This window comes from Babylonia areolata, chromosome 19, assembly GCF_041734735.1.
Source record: "Babylonia areolata isolate BAREFJ2019XMU chromosome 19, ASM4173473v1, whole genome shotgun sequence".
NCBI lineage: Eukaryota > Metazoa > Mollusca > Gastropoda > Neogastropoda > Buccinidae > Babylonia > Babylonia areolata.
The window spans coordinates 57,107,905-57,125,121 of record NC_134894.1 but is presented as its reverse complement, the minus strand read 5'-3'; the positions used below and the strand labels follow the sequence as shown (position 1 = coordinate 57,125,121).

At 46.4% G+C, this 17,217-nt stretch overlaps 1 protein-coding gene across 4 annotated transcripts in view; it reads right to left on the bottom strand.

Annotated features, from left to right (window-relative positions):
- The window catches only part of LOC143293879 (tRNA N(3)-cytidine methyltransferase METTL2-like), a 34,742-nt gene that overhangs the window by 16,878 nt on the left and 647 nt on the right, over positions 1-17,217 (bottom strand). The window contains exons 1-5 of one of the 4 annotated variants that reach the window (XM_076605210.1): positions 15,757-17,217; positions 10,850-10,941; positions 9,754-10,142; positions 9,218-9,267; positions 7,017-7,077 (exon numbers count right to left, since the gene is read on the bottom strand). The exon at positions 15,757-17,217 is cut by the window's right edge and continues 52 nt beyond it. In XM_076605210.1, coding sequence (XP_076461325.1) covers positions 7,017-7,077; positions 9,218-9,267; positions 9,754-10,142; positions 10,850-10,941; positions 15,757-15,803 — 639 coding nt within the window. In that variant the 5' untranslated portion in view covers positions 15,804-17,217. Of the gene's footprint in view, positions 1-7,016; positions 7,078-9,217; positions 9,268-9,753; positions 10,143-10,849; positions 10,942-11,245; positions 11,449-15,756 lie in introns of those variants that run through there. The other 3 variants (XM_076605208.1, XM_076605209.1, XM_076605207.1) reach the window with 3 other exon arrangements.

The following is a 17,217-nucleotide window of genomic DNA, read 5'->3' as shown; positions in this document are numbered from 1 at the left end:
CTGACACTTAAAGCATCTCAGAGGGGACGGTACGTACAGGCTGACATTAACTAGCAGGTATCCGACCCGAATGTCCTTGGGGACATCCGGGCAGCAGAAGGTGAGGAAGAAAGTGTTGGTCGGGACTCTGTCCGACCCCTTCCTCACCGTCATGAACCTCACTACAGTGCCTGCCTGAGGCGAGTGAGACAAGAAAGAGTGTCTTCATGGAGAGTAGCTTGAAAGGAGCTATAGCAAGGGGTTCGAAGGGGGCCTTGCGGAGGTATTGTAGGACCAGAAAAAGGTCCCAAGAAGGGGTCCGGAGGGATTGACGTGCGTGATTGAGGGAAGCCCCTCGAACCAGTGCTCTGAGCAGGGGGTCATCTGAGAAAGAGGGCCCGCCCAGTTGCCGAAGAGTGGAGCTGACTGCCGCGCGATGGACCCGTACTGCAGAGGCAGAGAGGCCTTTGGAGGAGGAGAGGAAGGCAAGAAAGTTGGCGAGATCCATATTGGACGGTTGTGTGGGATTGACTGAGTGGTTTGAGCACCAGGAGAGCCAGCGGTTCCAGTGTGCAGAGTAAACACCTTGAGTGCCTTTGCGATGTGAACTGCACACAAGGTCAGCTGTGTCATCGGAGGCTCCTAGTGCTGACAGAGATTCCCGCACAGTAGCCAGGCGTGAAGGTTGAGAACCTCTGGGTTTCCGTGGGGAATGCCTGAGCGGGGCTGGACCAGGGAGCGTCTGCCGATGTGAAGGCGGAGAGGGGGAACGTGAGTGAGGTGGAGAAGATCGGGGAACCACGGCTGTGCTGGCCAGTGTGGTGCGATGAGAATCAAGGTGGCACTCTCCAGCCTTGCCTTTCTGAGGACTTTTCCCATGATGGGAAGTGGGGGGAAGGCATACCCCGAAAGGTTGGACCAGCTGATCGATAGGGCGTCCACGGCCCAGGCCTGCGGGTCTGGGACTGGGGAGACGTATGTAGGAATGCGGAAGTTGAACCTTGTGGCGAAGAGATCCACATGTGGTTTGTGCCAATGGTCCCAGATCGGCTGAAGGGTTGAGTGTGACAGGGTCCACTCCGTTTGGAGCACGGTGTGGGATCTGCTGAGGCAATCTGCAAGAATGTTGAGCTTGCCTGGGACATGTGCTGTCAGGTGGATGCTGTGCTCCTGGCACCAGAGGAGGACTGTCTCTGCGCACAGGGACAGTTGATGTGAGTGAGCTCCCCCCTGTTTGTTCAGATAACATGCTACCGTCGTGTTGTCCGTGCATAGCATGATGGACCTGTGCGACACGTGGGGGAGGAAGTGCTGGAGGGCAAGGAAGACCGCCTCCAGCTCCAGTCTGTTGATGTGCCACGACTGCTGTTGTGGGTTCCAAGTCCCCGAGGCTGTGTGGATGTCCATGTGGGCACCCCAGCCCATCTTGGAGGCATCTGTGTACAATTCTGCATCCGGTACTGGGTTCGAGATGCATGTCCATCCAGCATTGGGTCGACTGTGAGAACCATGTGCCCAGAGGTATACGGGTGTCCCATGCCTGTGAAGACTGGGACCACCTGTCCTGGAAGTGGCGCTGAAATGGGCGTTTGTGTAGTCTCCCTAGCGGAACTAGTGCAGCAAGGGACTCCATGAAGCCTAGCAGAGAGGCAAGTTCCCTGGCAGACGCCGAGGTTGCCTGTGATAGCCGCGACAGGAGACTGTGTAGCCTGTGGAGGCGGGGCGTGGCCGGACGTATGGTCATTGATACTGAGTCGATCGCCATACCCAGGAATTCAAACTGCTGAGAGGGCTCCAGTTCCGATTTTTCTGCATTCATCAGAAAGCCCAGCGACTGGCACTGGTTCCTGACGAGGTTCAGGTGGTGCTGGGAAAGGGCCCTGCTCTCGGCAAGGATCAACCAGTCATCTAGATAGACCCTTAGGTGTATGCCCTTGCTCCTGAGAGCTAGGCATAGTTCCCTGACCACCCTGGTGAAGACCCAGGGGGCTGGCGCAAGGCCAAACGGGAGTGCTCTGAATTGGAAGGACTTCCCGTCCCATGAGAAGCGTAGCCATTTGCGGTCCCTGGGGTGGATCAGGATATGGAAGTACGCGTCTGCAAGGTCTATGGAGACTGCCCAGTCGCCTTGCCTGATGCAGTCCCTGATTGACGCTGGTGTTTCCATGCGGGATGGCTTGTACTGGAGGTACTCATTTAGAAGGGAAAGGTCTAGGACTGGCCGCCATCCGCCGGAGGCTTTGGGGACGACAAAGATGCGGCCGAAGAAGCCTGGCGACAGAGGAGGGGCTTCTTCTATGGCTTCCTTGTGGAGGAGAGAACTGATTTCGTCCCGCAGGGCTGAGCGGGCTGAGTCGCCCTGTGGGGGGGGGTGGGGGGGGGGGAAGGGAGGAGGAGAGAGGGTGAGAGGAGCTTTGGAGGAGAGCCAAGGTAGGTGAAACCCTGACCCTATCACCCGGAGGACCCACTCGCATGCTGGGAGGGACAGCCACGCTGGCATGTGCCTGGAAAGGCTGCCTGCTGGCTGCTGGTGCGCGAGTGGGGGGTGAAGGGTGGGGGTGAGTCATTGGGGGTGGGCCGGTCTGGAGTTGGCTGTCGGCCTGTGTGGAGGCCGAGCTGCGTACTGCCGACGCCTGGCAGCCCTGGGCTGCCCCCTGGGTTGGCTCCTGGTGTTAGAGAGGGATGGCTGATGTGAACGTGGCCTGAAGGCGGCCACATTGCTGCTGCCATGGAGCATGCCGCGATTGCGCCGAAGTGCGGATAGGGCCAGCGCCAAGAGCAAGGTCCCTATGCAAGTCTGCATGCCGTTTTATGGCCGTCATGGGAAATCCCTGACCAAAGAGGGAACCGTCGGTGGGGGTAAGCATTCTGAGGGAAGCGTATTCTGGTGGACAGCGCATGCATGTGGACTGGTCAAGCACAGCATCCCTCCTGGCCAGAATTATATTCATGTAGGCCTGTGCTTGTATGCCTGCAGACCGCACGAGAAGCTGGCTGATCTGCTGGACGAACGGTGAGAAAACCGAAACGTCAAGGCCTGCTGGTTGATCAGAGGGGGCTTCCATGAGGGCCGCAGCAAGGCCGGCAAGGAAGCTTTCCATGGCAGAGGTCGATTCTAAAGAAGACCTGAGTGTTTCCTCCAGGTCCATGAGGAATTTGTCATGTACTGTAACTCTGCAAGTGTCACGCAAGTTTTGGGGGAGGAGAAGTGTTTCTTGAAAGGAAACCAGCTGATGATCTTCCCCAGGTGGTTCCTCTGTATCAGTATCCCCAGTATCCCCTTCAGAGAATGTCTCTCCAATGGCATGGGGCGACGGGTCAGGCCGAGAGCTGGGCACGTGACCGGGCTGCTGGGAGGTGGAGGTGGAGGGTGGGAGCAGATTTGCTGCAGCAGAAGAGTGAGCAGTGGTAGATGGTGTGGGACCCGGAAGCAGAGTGGTGCATAGTTGATGCAGCAAACTGGCAATGAGTTGCTGGTTATTTGTTTGAGCATACTGCTGATCCGCCTTTCGTGAGTGGGGAACAGGAGCAACCGGCTGTATGACAGATGGTGTCATCGCCGTAGAGCTGGTGGGGGCCGAGCACGCACCTGCACTGAAGGCAAAGGGTGGTGTCGGGGCAAGGGAAGTAACTGCGGCGGTGACCGGAAAGGGCACCGAAGCAGGAGTTGCCTCCCTTGGATCGGCTGCTCGCGACAAGGGGGAGGACGCACACGTATGGGCGAGCGTGTCCCCTAATGGTGCACTTCCTCCCTGCCCCTGGGGAGGGCATCCCTAAGCACCTCGGTCGCTATAGGACCCGAGACGGAAGAGGCATGCCGGGTGGGGGGCGCGTGAGCCGATGCCACGGCCGCCGCCACGGACGCATTGCACATAGGGCCCTGTCTAGTGTGCGGATCCATACCCAGTGTGTGTTGATCTCCCAAAGGGATTGGGGCACATTCCCTTGTTGATATAGTGGGATTTGGCAAAGAGATAGAGGAGATCGACTCGGGCACTGCCGACTGGCAGGACCGAGAAAACGCGGATCGCATCGAGTCCGTTCGCGGATGACAAAGAATATTGTCAATGGCACCACTGACCTGAGTATGGGGTAACAAACCCCTAGAAGTCGGCGAAGGAGACGTCGGAGGCAGTGGGGGCCTGGAGTCGACCGGAGGTAGAGGAGGAAGTGGTGGCTGCAGGCCGGTGTTGTTGTTTACCGGGCCCAAAGTAGAGGGCCCAGGGTTTTCGCGAATCGATTGCGATCGTGCCTTAATCTTAGCCCGATCGCCCAATCGAGCTACATAATCATTTGACCTGTTGGAAGGCATAATTAGATAAACAACAAGGACGTCAAGGAGCCGACAGACAGAAAGAAATACGAAAAAACTTAGCCGTATGCGGAGCACAGGAACAGGTGTCGAGATGGCTGCCGGAAAAAGAGGGCGCTAGCTAGCGGGACAAAGGGGAGGTTACCCACTTTCGGGAGGTTATCGGCCGTAGTTGCTCTCTTTTTCTCCGCATAGGCGGATAGTAGTTTGCACAGGACAGGAATGTCAGACCCCTGCCGGAGTCTGCACTAGTTGGGTCACGGTTAAGTATGTGTAATTAAATGCAAATTTTTCTTCAGCTATGGCAAAGATGGTAAAGACTGTCAATCTGCAAAGTACAGGAATATAAAGCAACAACAATAAAATATCTTAAGATCTAACTAACTAAACTTGCTCCCAATATTTATTCAGTTGTGACAAAAGATGATAACAACCACTATTGCCTAAAACTGTAAAAGTTCCCTACTGATGACAATAACTGCTTTTTCATCAAGCCAGACTTGAGTGAGCATCTCCCCCAAGAGCAGAGACAGCCACCATGTCCCTCAAATGACAGCCCCAACAAATCTACTGACACCAAACACTTTGGCAGGGACTGACCACAAGCACCAAAGTGGAGGGGGAAATGAATCTGTTATCATGAGACCAAGGCATGAAAGGCCATAGAATTAGGGGCAATTTTTTTTCTGTTTAATGATGAATAATGATGTTGTTATGGAGATCCTCTTAGGTTTGGGGGCATGTGAAAAGGCTGTACTCTGAACTTCCTTTCATAATTTGTCCCAGCATGAATCAGGCTTGAGAAATACAGAACACCAGCAATGCTGGTCAGGAAATTTGAGCAACATCCCCAAAGACGCACCCTTGACGACAGTGGATGACGCTCCGCTGTGTGGTCCATGCCTTCCCCCTGGATCCTGTGCCGCCCTCAACTCTGGCCACAGGCTTCAACCCGCAGCAGTTAATGACACCACTTTGCCATGGCAGACGACAGGCCAATCAGAGTTGTTAATGGCAACAACAAAAAATTAATTGGGAAACAGACATTTGTATTACTCTTTTTGTCACAACAGATTTCTCTGTGTGAAATTCTAGCTGCTCGACCCAGGGAGAGCATGTCACTACACTGAGAGCGCCACCCCGTTTTTGTTTTTTTTGGTATTTTTTTCTGCATGCATTTTCAATTGTTTTTCCTATCGAAGTGGATTTATCTGCAGAATGTTTCCAGGGACAACACTTTTGTTGCCGTGGGTTCTTTTACATGCACATTGGACCTCAGATTATCGTCTCATCCAAATGACTAGTGTCCAAACCACCACTCAAGGTCTAGTGGAAGGGGAGAAAATATTGGCGACTGTACCATGATTGGAACCAGTGTGCTCAAATTCCCTTGCTTCCTAGGCGGACCCGTTACCTTCACGCTATCACTCCAGTGTTACCCATCTCTTGAGTTCTGCTGATGTTGCTGGCGCACCGGTGAGGACAATGCCACCACTCTCCTCCACCTGTCTCTGTCCTCCACCGCTCTCTGGAATTCTGCCAGATTCATTCCTGTCCATTCTTGAATATTGTCTTCCACTTCATTTTCTGTCTTCCTTGTCTGTAGCTTCCTCTGACTGACTCTTGCAAGACCGTCTTTTAAGTCCTGTCCAGCAAGAAATATGTCCACACCACTTCACTTTCCATTCCCTGACACATGTTAAGAGGTCATCATGAGCTCCTCTTGCTTGCTGGGTCTTGCTGTGGACCTCTCCGTTTGTGAGAGGGTCTGTGTAGTGGATGCTATAGGTCTTCCTGCAGTATCTCATTTCAGTTGCCAGGCTCTTTCTTTGCATGTCTGCTGACAGCGTCGATTCTTCACAGGCATAAAAGAAGACTGACACGACACGGGAGTGCAACAGATGGATCCTGGTGCTCCAGATGTGTTGGGAGTCTTGCTACTGCCGCTGCTGTTTCTCAGGTTTGGAGCCTTCATCTGATATGATGGAGCCAAGATTTTTCACTGTCTTGACTGCTCCTAAATTGTCCCGTGACAATGATGTCTGACGCAATACTTAGGGTGCCGTTGATCATGAGGTTAGTCTTTTCTGTGCGTATTTCCATGCCAAATGCGGAGGCCACTTTGTCCAGACATTCCACCAAACTGGCCGATTCACCTTCACTCCCTGCAAGACCATGAATATCATGCACAAAATGCAGACTGGAGATCATTCTCCCCCTCAGTGGAAACTGTGCCTTCATGATCTTCCAAGGTATCTTCCATAATCCTCTCCAGAGAGACACTGAAGAGGGTGGGTGTCAGTGTACATCCCTGATGCACTCCAACCGTAGTGCAGAACCAGTCTCCCTTGTAACCATTCAGAAGCACAGTGCTTGTGCAGTTGTGGCCTCATTATACAATTGTTTGATCAGTTGGACATGGTTGGCATTGATGTTGTACATCCTCATGGTAGATCATAAGACCTTCTGGTCTACTATCACTATCAGATATACATGCAGACAGGTAAAAATAAATACATCAGTGCTTCACCGAGATGAAGCCTTCTCCCCAGGGAAAGCACCCTGAATTTAACATGTTCTGTTGTTGTGAGAAAGAAATTATACACTACAAAGATGGGCACAATATAATGGAGACAAAAGATGCAATAAGTAATATTTCTATTGTGTAAAAAAAGAAAATTACAATCATGATATAAAAGATGACAGTTACTGTACTAATACTCACCTTGACCAACTGAACTGCGGTACTCGAAAAATCGCAGCAGTACATCATTAGCCCAGGATCACTGTCCAAATAATAAACAAAGTTTAGATTGTTTATTCAATACTTTATTCAGTATACCACATTTTTAATCAGATCTTCATTCGCATCACTACTATACTTAATTCATTGTTTACAACCCACACCCTATATTTTAACAGGGATACATAGAATCACTTTGTCTGGCAGATTGACAGACTGGTTATCTGTACTTTACAGCTATAGTCACCTTTATAATTCTCAACCTATCAAGAATCTTCCTCTCTCTTTCTGTCTGTTTCTCTCCATCCCACACACACACACACACACACACACACCACTTCTTATTACATCTTGTACTCACAAGTGAATCATATTGTATTTATAAATCTATCATTCTGTTAAAGCATTCGAAATAATTTTTTTCACTTTTTTACTCATTCACTGCCTATAACACATCAGTTGACACCCTACACAAAATGTTATCATAAAACCTGTAAGACATTTACTAATATCCTGCATCTGTTCCAATTTTTCCTTCTTCAAAGTTTGGTCCAATGAACACAAACCAACCCTGAACGGTTAGTTTTAAGTGTCTGGATTATATAGATACCGTTTAAATGAGGATATGTCAGGTGGAGGACCCCTCCCTTCTCAGTGATGCTTCGCTATCTGGACTATGTCGAGCATGCGTGAAAAGTGGGTTTGCGTTGCATGCAAACAGGGCATCGAAAACGTTGTCCAGCAAAGACAGTTGTCCCTATTAATGGATTTACACAACTAAACTTTGCAGGCTGTGGAGATGATAAAGTATGGTAATAACGATGAGAGATGTATCTATCTTGTCTGATGACTGGTTTGAACTCGAAGGTGATGACAATGACACTGATGAAACTGACAGCAATATTTGACATTCTATCCAGTCCATCTATCCAATCAGACATCAGTATTGAGTGGGCGACAATGACTGACAGTATGGGGGCAATACTTTAGCATAATTTGAGAAGACAGGGAGGAGAGAAAGAGGAGTGATGTAAGATGATAGGTCAAAGACCAGACAGAAGATATGGGAGTAGCCAATAATCCACGGTTTTTATGAAACGCAGAGTTGACAGAAAATGGAAGGAAATCATGTATTTTTCAATTTTGTCACTGATTAGTTGACCACCTACTTCCTTGTAGAGCGGGCACTATTGCAACCAAGAGGAAGTATCATCAAAGAGCTTCCCACTCTCAATGGAGGACACTCTTTGATGTGAAAAAAAACAAAAAAACAAAAAACTTGACTGCTCACTTCTGAGAACATGATTATTATCTATATGAACAGAATCATTGTCATTGTGCTTTACTTTCTCCTACAAGTATAATCTGACTACAAGCATGCTATTTCCAGTTGTATTTCGTTTTTCTTTTTGAGTGTTATTCTGTGGAAGTGGAAATAGACTTTTTAGATGTATAAAAAAAAAAATATCACTTTGAAACAACTGAATACCTATAGATCTGCAATAAAAATAATGGTAAAAAAGCCCAGATTCAGAATCCAAAATCATTTTCCTTCACAGAAATGTTTATCTAGCTTACTTTGCTTCTGTATCTCCTATGCTTTTTTGTACTAGATTTCTTTTTTTTTAACTGATTGCCCCTGAATCCTCAATTCCCTTGCCAGGGGAGAGCACTTTTTTTCTTTTTCTTTTTTTACAGAATTATCTGGCACTGAATGGGTTAAACATTATAAGTTATGGACCAATCCAAATAAGCAAAGTGTTTTCATAAAAATGTCAATATAAGGGATGCATATGAAATAGCAAACAAAGTGTGATGATATGTCAAAAAACATTTGATAGATTCCAGCTTGACTTGGCACTGAGGGTTCAGAATTTCCAGATCTCTTTATGATGATGTTTCAGTTCTGTGTTTACATCCTTTTTTCTTATCTTTAAATAGGAAGAAAACCTCCACATACAAGTTAGAAACATCAAGATAAACAACTGGTCTTTTTTGTGTGTAAGATTACTATGTGCAGCTTTATCAAAAATAGTTCTCAACAATAACAATGATGATATAAATGTTACAGTTCTATGTGACGTTTTACAGGTGAAAAGAAACTTATCTGAAGTGATGGGAACCAAGAGACAAAACAAATGGTAATACTGAAAATTTCTATATTTCATGGCTCGCTGACTTACTTGTTGGTACTCAATACTGGAAAAACTGTATTGCCAACACCACAGCCAACCTGTTAAAACACACACACACACACACACACACACACACACCAACACACCGTTAAGAGTATTTTTGACTCAAACAACCTTAATCTGCAAATCTTTTTGTTTCTCTATCAAACAGTCCCATAAGCAAGTACTTACACAGGATATATTTTCTTTTCTTCTATCTAAAAACCATATTCAGATAACACAATTACATGGATGAATATTAAAGTGTCAACAGATCACCACACACGCACACACACACACACATGTGAACCATTATGTACACTCTGCTTCAAACACTGTATTTCACCAGCTCCAGCACCCTGCCTTATCCCCCTTATCACAACTTAAACCTCTGTATACCATAAAACTAACGATAAAAATGGTGTGTTAATATTACTGCTAAAAACGTCTTGTGTTCTTGTTGCAGGTGTCTTTTGTTTGTTTGCTTGTGTGTTTGGTGTTTGATCTGGTTACACTACAGTCTCCAAAAATCAGCTCACACTGACCTCCAATATCCTGAAGGTGGCCGATTCACCAGGGAATCTGTCAGTGTCATTTTCTGCTGTCTTCTCAACATTCTGCTGCCCATCAACTGACGGTACACTGATACCGACATCACCACTGTGAAGCTGACCACCTGTTTCACCAATAGACTGAGACAATCCCTGAGAACATTCAGCACCGTCTCCAGACTGATGCTGCACTGTTAATGGTGGAACTGAAGTTGTAGTATGTGATGAGTCAGACATGTTGGGGGTTTGGAGGTCAGTGTTTCCCTGTGAAGAATAGAGTTCTGGAAACTCTGTGAAGAGCCAGTGACGGTCTTTGAAAAAGCGGTTCTGGTGCTGGTTGTAAAACTTGTCCCAGTACAAGTCTGCTTCCCGCTCATATTCTTCTGCAATTGTCAATTACAAACTGTACAGTCACAAGTGATCATCAGTTTCTTTAAATATTTTGTATTCTGTTTGCATTGTACTGCACTGACTTTTGTGCTGTGCTGTGCTGTGTTTATCTTGTCACAACACATTTCCTTGTGTGAAATTCAGGGCTGCTCTCACCAACGAGAGAGTGACGCTACAGTCACCAGTGCACTCAGATTCTCTCACTAACTAGGCGAACACAGTACCTCTAGACCAACACTCAACATAGGCAGTGATGCATACAAGTTGTGCGTGAGCACACATACACACAAACTCACACAAAACTTACACACACACACGCCTATCACAGTGTCAGTGTTTCCGCATGTGAGTGCACATGCGAGCCATAGGTATGCATGCCAGTGTGTATGTCTGTGTGTGTGTATGTGTGTGTGTGTGCGCATGGCAGTGTGTGTGAGTGGCTGTGTGCAAAGCATGCACCACACAGTGTATGTGTCAGTGTCTCTATACACACACACACACACACACACACACACACACACACACACACACACACACACACACACACACACACACACACACACACACACACACACACACACACACACACACACACAAATTGAATCCTCAAGAGTCTGTGTCAAGTTATGAAGGTTTCGATTTGATATCTCAAAGATTCGGGAACTATTCTGGACTTTTGACATAAGCAGTTTCACACTACCTTGTTTCTCTGCTGGCAATGCATCCTGCAACTGTTCCATTGTTTTCTGTCTCGCTTCAGACTCCTGCTCCTCATCCCAAACCACATTGTCCCTTGAAAAAACATCATTACACAATATAGGACCATTAGGGAAATATAAAAGAACACACTAAGCAAAACAAAAAAGGCATGTGAAGTCCTGTGGCACCCACAAAAAAATATGAGAAGTTGCATAAAAACATGCTTCTAGTGCATCATATGACTGTCAAATCTGAGCATGCTTGACATCATAACAATCCATGACATGACATGATTGTATTCAATGATTCATGAAACCATTGAGGGTCGAAAGGCTGCAAGACACTGTGTTATAATCAACACGCGATTAGGCACACGCCCAAGTAAGCGTTAACAGACCTTGACCTTGACCTTGACGTTGTAGATGTTTGAGGCCCAAAGGGCCAGTTCATCTTTCCACTTTCACGTACATATTAAGTGGCATGCGTGGCACTGGTACGTGTGGCAAATACTAATGCAATTACTAAAAAGTCCAGACTGGCAAGTTGGAGTGTAAACACTTGCCATATCTGTCCAATGAGCGTCGAGCCTGCCTTTGAAGCTGTTTATGGATGGCGCTTTGACCACGAAATCTGGGAGGTCATTCCACATGTTGACCACCCGCTGAGAGAAAGTTCCGCTGCGAACATCCAATCTACAATATTGCTTGTTGATCTTGAGACCGTTTCCTCTTGTTGCGCGGTCGCTAATGATCTCGAACTTCGGCCGATCAGAATCGTAGATCCCATATATGTATTTATACAGATCAATCATATCGCCTCTATTTCTGCAATGCTCAAGAGTAGGTAGTCCCAGGATCGCCAGCCTCTCAGGGTACGGCTTGTCTCTCAGTGGTGCCAACAGTTTGGTTGCTCGTCGTTGTACGTCTTCCACTTCACTACAAAGGGTTTTGTGGTGCGGCTGCCACACAGAGTGGCCATACTCCAGGATAGAGTGCACAAGGCTCTTATAAAGCTGGACAAAGATGTCGTTGCTGAGGAAGTCAAAAGTGCGCCGAATGATGCCGACAACTCTATTAGCTTTTGCAGTACTTTTTGCTACATGTTCCTTGAAGCATAACTTGTCGACACAGACGCCAAGGCCTTTCTCATGTTCATGCTCCTCCAGCACTATTGTGCCCTGTATTCCGTCTTGCATGGTGTATTCCCCTTCTGACCTTTTGTTACCGAGTTTCAGGACGCTGCATTTTTGCGGATGAAAGCGAAGTAGCCAATCCTGCGACCACTGCTGTAGTCTGTCAAGGTCATCTTGCAAGACAGTCGTGGCACCTGGTATGTCACTGCGGGTGTACAATTTTGTGTCATCTGCAAACAGTTTCACTTCACTGGTGCAAACTTTTGGCAGGTCACTGATGTAGATGACGAATAGCATCGGGCCAACAACACTTCCCTGTGGAATCCCGCTCGTCACTGGCGCTAATTGTGAATTTGCTCCGTTCACAACTACTTGCTGCTGCCTGTCTGTCAAAAATGCCCGGATCCAGTTGAAGACCTTGCCTTGGATGCCATACGCTGCAAGCTTCATTAGGAGACGTCGATGGGGCACGGAGTCGAATGCCTTCATGAAGTCCATGTATATGATATCGACGCTGCCTCCTGCATCCAGAATCTCTGTCCAGGTGTCCATAACATTCAGCAACTGCGTAACACAGGATCTCCCATGCACAAAACCGTGTTGCTGCTTGCTGATAAGTTGATTTTCAACCAGGTGCATGATGACTTTTTCTCTAATGAGTTTTTCCATCACCTTACAGAGTATGCATGTGAGGCTGACTGGCCTATAGTTACATGGTTGTAGGCGGCTACCTTTTTTGAAGATAGGAGAAACAGTTGCTTTTTTCCAATCCCGTGGAACTTGTCCATCTTCAAGAGACTTGCGGAAGAGTAGTGTAACTGGGTGGGCCAATATGTCAGCAGCTTTCGACAGAATGAGGGGGTTGATGCCATCTGGTCCTGTAGCCTTGTGTATCTTGAGTCTGAAGCAGTACTTTTTCTTCAGTAATTTCAAAGTCCTCCAAAGTCGCACTGTACTCAGGAGTTGGTGGGTCGGGGAGAGGCCCGTCATCTTCACGTGTAAACACGCTGTGAAAAAAATTATTCAGCAGCTCTGCTTTTTCTTGATCTGATGATGTTTTACTGCCATCTTCCTTTTTCAGGTCTCCTATCCCCGATCGTGTTGTCGTCTTACTCTTGACGTATGACCAGAAGACTTTGGGATTCTTCTTAGCTTCAGCGGCCACTGTGGCCTCGAACCTTCTCTTTGCTTTCCTGCATTCTCTTCTGGCTTTGTTCCTAGCCTTAAGGTATGCTGTATAGTCAACTATTTCTCGTGTTTGCTGCCATCGTCTGAAAAGTCTATGCTTCTTTCTCACTGACTCCAACGTTTTGTGATCCATCCATTTCTTTGTGCGAGCTCGACCAACTGATTTGAGTGGTACTGATAGCTGGACAGCATTGTTAATCTTATTCTTAATAAGGGTCCACATATCGTCCACGCTTAGACCATCCAACTCACTGTCCCAGTCTGTCTCCTGTAGAACAGTTCTGAGTCTATCAAAATCTGCCTTTTGAAAATTGAACCGTTTCTGCTCTGGTGACTTGGCTTCAGAGTGATCCAGTTTGATGAAGAGAGTAAAATGATCACTTTTCCCCATTCCAGGTGCCACTGTAATCTCTTCCACCAATTCCTCACGGTTTGAAAAGACTAAGTCTAGCACATTTGATTTTTCCCCTTCTCTGTATCTTGTAGGTTCTTTTTGATGTTGCACAAGGAATGCATCCTGGGTGGCTTTCAAAAAGATAGTTGCTGGTTGATCTGGGCCTACTTCACTGATTTCTTGTTTCCAATCAATGCTGGGAAAGTTAAAGTCACCAATGAGAAGTAGTCTTGAGTAACTGCCTCTGTAGCTTTACCCAGGAGTGCATTTAGCTCCTTTGTGTTCTCATGACTGCTGTTTGGGCTTCTATAGATAAGTCCTACAAGTAGAGATGATTCGCCTGCTGTGGTACATTCAACGAATAGTGCCTCTTTGAATGTGCTAGTGTCTACACGGTCACAAACCACCGGCTTCAATTCTTTCAAGACCAACAGGCATATCCCCCGTCCATCTTGTTCGAGAGTATGAAACAATTCGTAGCCTTCGATGTTTAGTTCACATTCCTGAAGATCATATCTTGACCTTTTGGGCCTCAGTTCTGTAATGCCTATGATTGCTGGCTGGTGCATCTCAACCACTGCATGAATCTCAGCTTTCTTTGTGGTCACTGCGTCCACATTACAGTACATACATGTAAAGTTTCTTAACTTAGATTGAAAAGACGAAAGATGTGGAGATGAAGAATCCTGTTTAAAACTATATACAGTTTTCCTCTGTCTGCTGTTTATGACTTTTTCACTGGATTTCGCATTGGGGCCGTATCGGGGTATTTCCCGATATTCACAACCTGGCCATCTCGTCGAATCCAGTGAGCATTGTCGTCCCCTGAGTTTTTTTTAATCCTCTCTCCTTTGTTTGAGTTCTTGGTAAAGAGCCTCTTCCTCCTCCCTCTCCTTTGGGGTCAGATCTTTTCTCAAAGTGATTTTGCTGATAATCCTGGTATCTCTTTCTTCTGACTGTTCCTGTACCCGCTTCTTCTCCTTGTGAAATGTTTTCAGTGTTTCGTCACGAGCGTTCTCAGAGGCAAAGGTCAGTCGAAGAGGCCTTATTTTCTTGGTACCACCAGTTTCTTTCTCCTCTCGCGTTGTCTCATCCTTCTCTTTACTACTGAAGAGTTTTCCCAAGCGACGAATCCCTATTGGCTGGTGTATTCCCTTGATTTCTTCAATTATCTTATGCACTGATTCCTCGTCTTTCTTTTGACCATGTTCTTTCCCCTTAGAAGTTAGATGTATCTTCATCAAGTCTGAATACTACTAAATTGGTAGCCCTTCTGGTACGGTCACGAAACTCTGCCATCTCTTTCTTGGATGCTTCATTAGCTATCTCGTACATCATCGCCTCGTTCTCCCCTTTATCCTCTTGTGGTCCTGCTATTTTCTTAATAGTATCTCTCATTCCTTGTGGGAGGTCACCCACTTCCATCTTGTTCATCTTTTCATTTATGTTATCTACCTCCTCCCATAGGTTATCCACCTTATTTTCAAGCTTCACCATGTTCAACAAAAATTTACTTGCGAGACTGTTGCAGGGCTTGGGGCAGTAGAAATGGATTGTTGCTAGAGGTTTATTGCTGTCTTTTGTGATTGCCTCATACAGTACCTCATCCATTCCCATGCACACAGCATGGTACTATTGACCACACAGCTCGCATCGAACTGCTCTGTCTTTTTTGGAGGTTTTCTTGTTGCATTTATCGCAAGTGTCATTTCCAGTTACTGATCCTCTCCTACCACCACTACCACCAACACCTACTGGTTCGTTCATGTCGTACAGTATACAAAGAGCAAAGTCACTCACCGCTGCTTGGTAGAGCCGTGAAGGGTATTAAATAGAAGACAACCACCATATAGTTTCTCCAGGGTCTGAATTAGTGAATGTTGGTCGAACTCAACTCGAAGTACAATCACAAGACTCACTCGAAGTACAATCACAAAAACTTGCCAGAAATGTCGCCAGAATCGAAACAAATGGCTGCGACCCGGGTCAACACATTTTTAACTGTCAAATCTTCTTCAAGAACTTCCTAAAGAGTTCACTACAAGGCTTAACTCCAGCAAAACTTGTACTGGGAGTTCACAATGCTTGCTTAACCACTTTTGCCAATGCCAGTCACAAATTCCCAGTTACTGATCCTCTCCTACCACCACTACCATCAACACCATACAGTATAAACAAAAGCAAAGTCACTCACCGCTGCGTGGTAGAGTTGTGCATGGTATTAAAGGAAACAACCACCATATAGTAACTCCAGGGACCGAATTGTGAATGTTGGTCGAACTCACCCGAAGTACAATCACAAACCCACTCGAAGTACAATCACAAAAACTTGCCGGAAATGATCGCCAGAATCGAAACAAATGGTTGCGTCTCGGGTCAACACATTTTTACTATCAATCTTCTTCAAACCTTCCTAAAGAGTTTACTACAGGGCTTTAATCCACCTGTCAATTTTCTTCAAAACTTCCTAAGGAGTCACTACAGGGCTTAAATCCACCAAACTTGTACTGGGAGTTTCAACTGCTTACTTAATCATCACTTTTTGCCACTGCCAGTCACAAATTTCCAGTTACTGATCCTCACCTACCACCACTATCACCAATACCTGCCGGTTCATTCAAAGTCCCTCACCGCTGCGTGGTAGAGTTGTGCAGGTATTAAATGGAAGACAAACCACCATATAGTTTCTCAGTGTCCGAATTTGTGAATGTTGGTCGAACTCACTCAAGTACAGCCACAAAAACTCACTCGAAGTACAATCGCAAAACTTGCCGGAAATGGTCTCCAGAATCGAAACAAATGGCTGCGACTCAGGTCAACACGTTTTTGTTTGTTTTTTTATTATCAATCTTCTTCAAAACTTCCTAAAGCGTTCACTATAGGGCTTATGTCCACCAAACTTGTTCTGGGAGTTTCAACTGCTTGCTTAATTAAACACCAATACCTGCCGGTTCGTTCAAAGTCGCTCACCGCTGCGTGGTAGAGTTGTGCAGGGTATTGAATGGAAGACAAACCACCATATAGTTTCTCCAGTGTCCGAATTTGTGAATGTTAGTCGAACTCACTCGAAGTCGCCAGAATCGAAGACAAATGGCTGCGACTCAGGTCGAACACTTTTTTTTTTTTTTTTACTGTCAATCTTCTTCAAAACTTCTTAAAGAGTTTACCATAGAGTTTAAGTCCACCAAACTTGTGCTGGGAGTTCCAACTGCTTGCTTAATCGTCACTTTTTGCCACTGCCAGCCACAAATTTCCAGTTACTGATCCTCTCCTACCATCACTACCACCAACACCTGCCGGTTAGTTTATGTCGTACAATATTAGAAAAAAAAGCAAGTCACTGACCGCTGCGTGGTAGAGTTGTGTAAGGTATTAAATGGAAGACAAACCACCATATAGTTCCTCCAGGATTCAAATTAGTAAATGTTGGTCGAACATTCGGAGTACAATCACGAAACTCACTCGAAGTACAATCACAAACTAGCCGGAAATGGTCGCCAGAATTGAAACAAATGGCTGCGACTCAGGTCAACACATTTTTTACTGTCAATCTTCTTCAAACTTCCTAAAAAGTTTACCACAGGGCTTAAATCCACCAAAACTTGTGCTGGGAGTTTCAACTGCTTGCTTATTCATCACTTTTTGCCACTGCCAG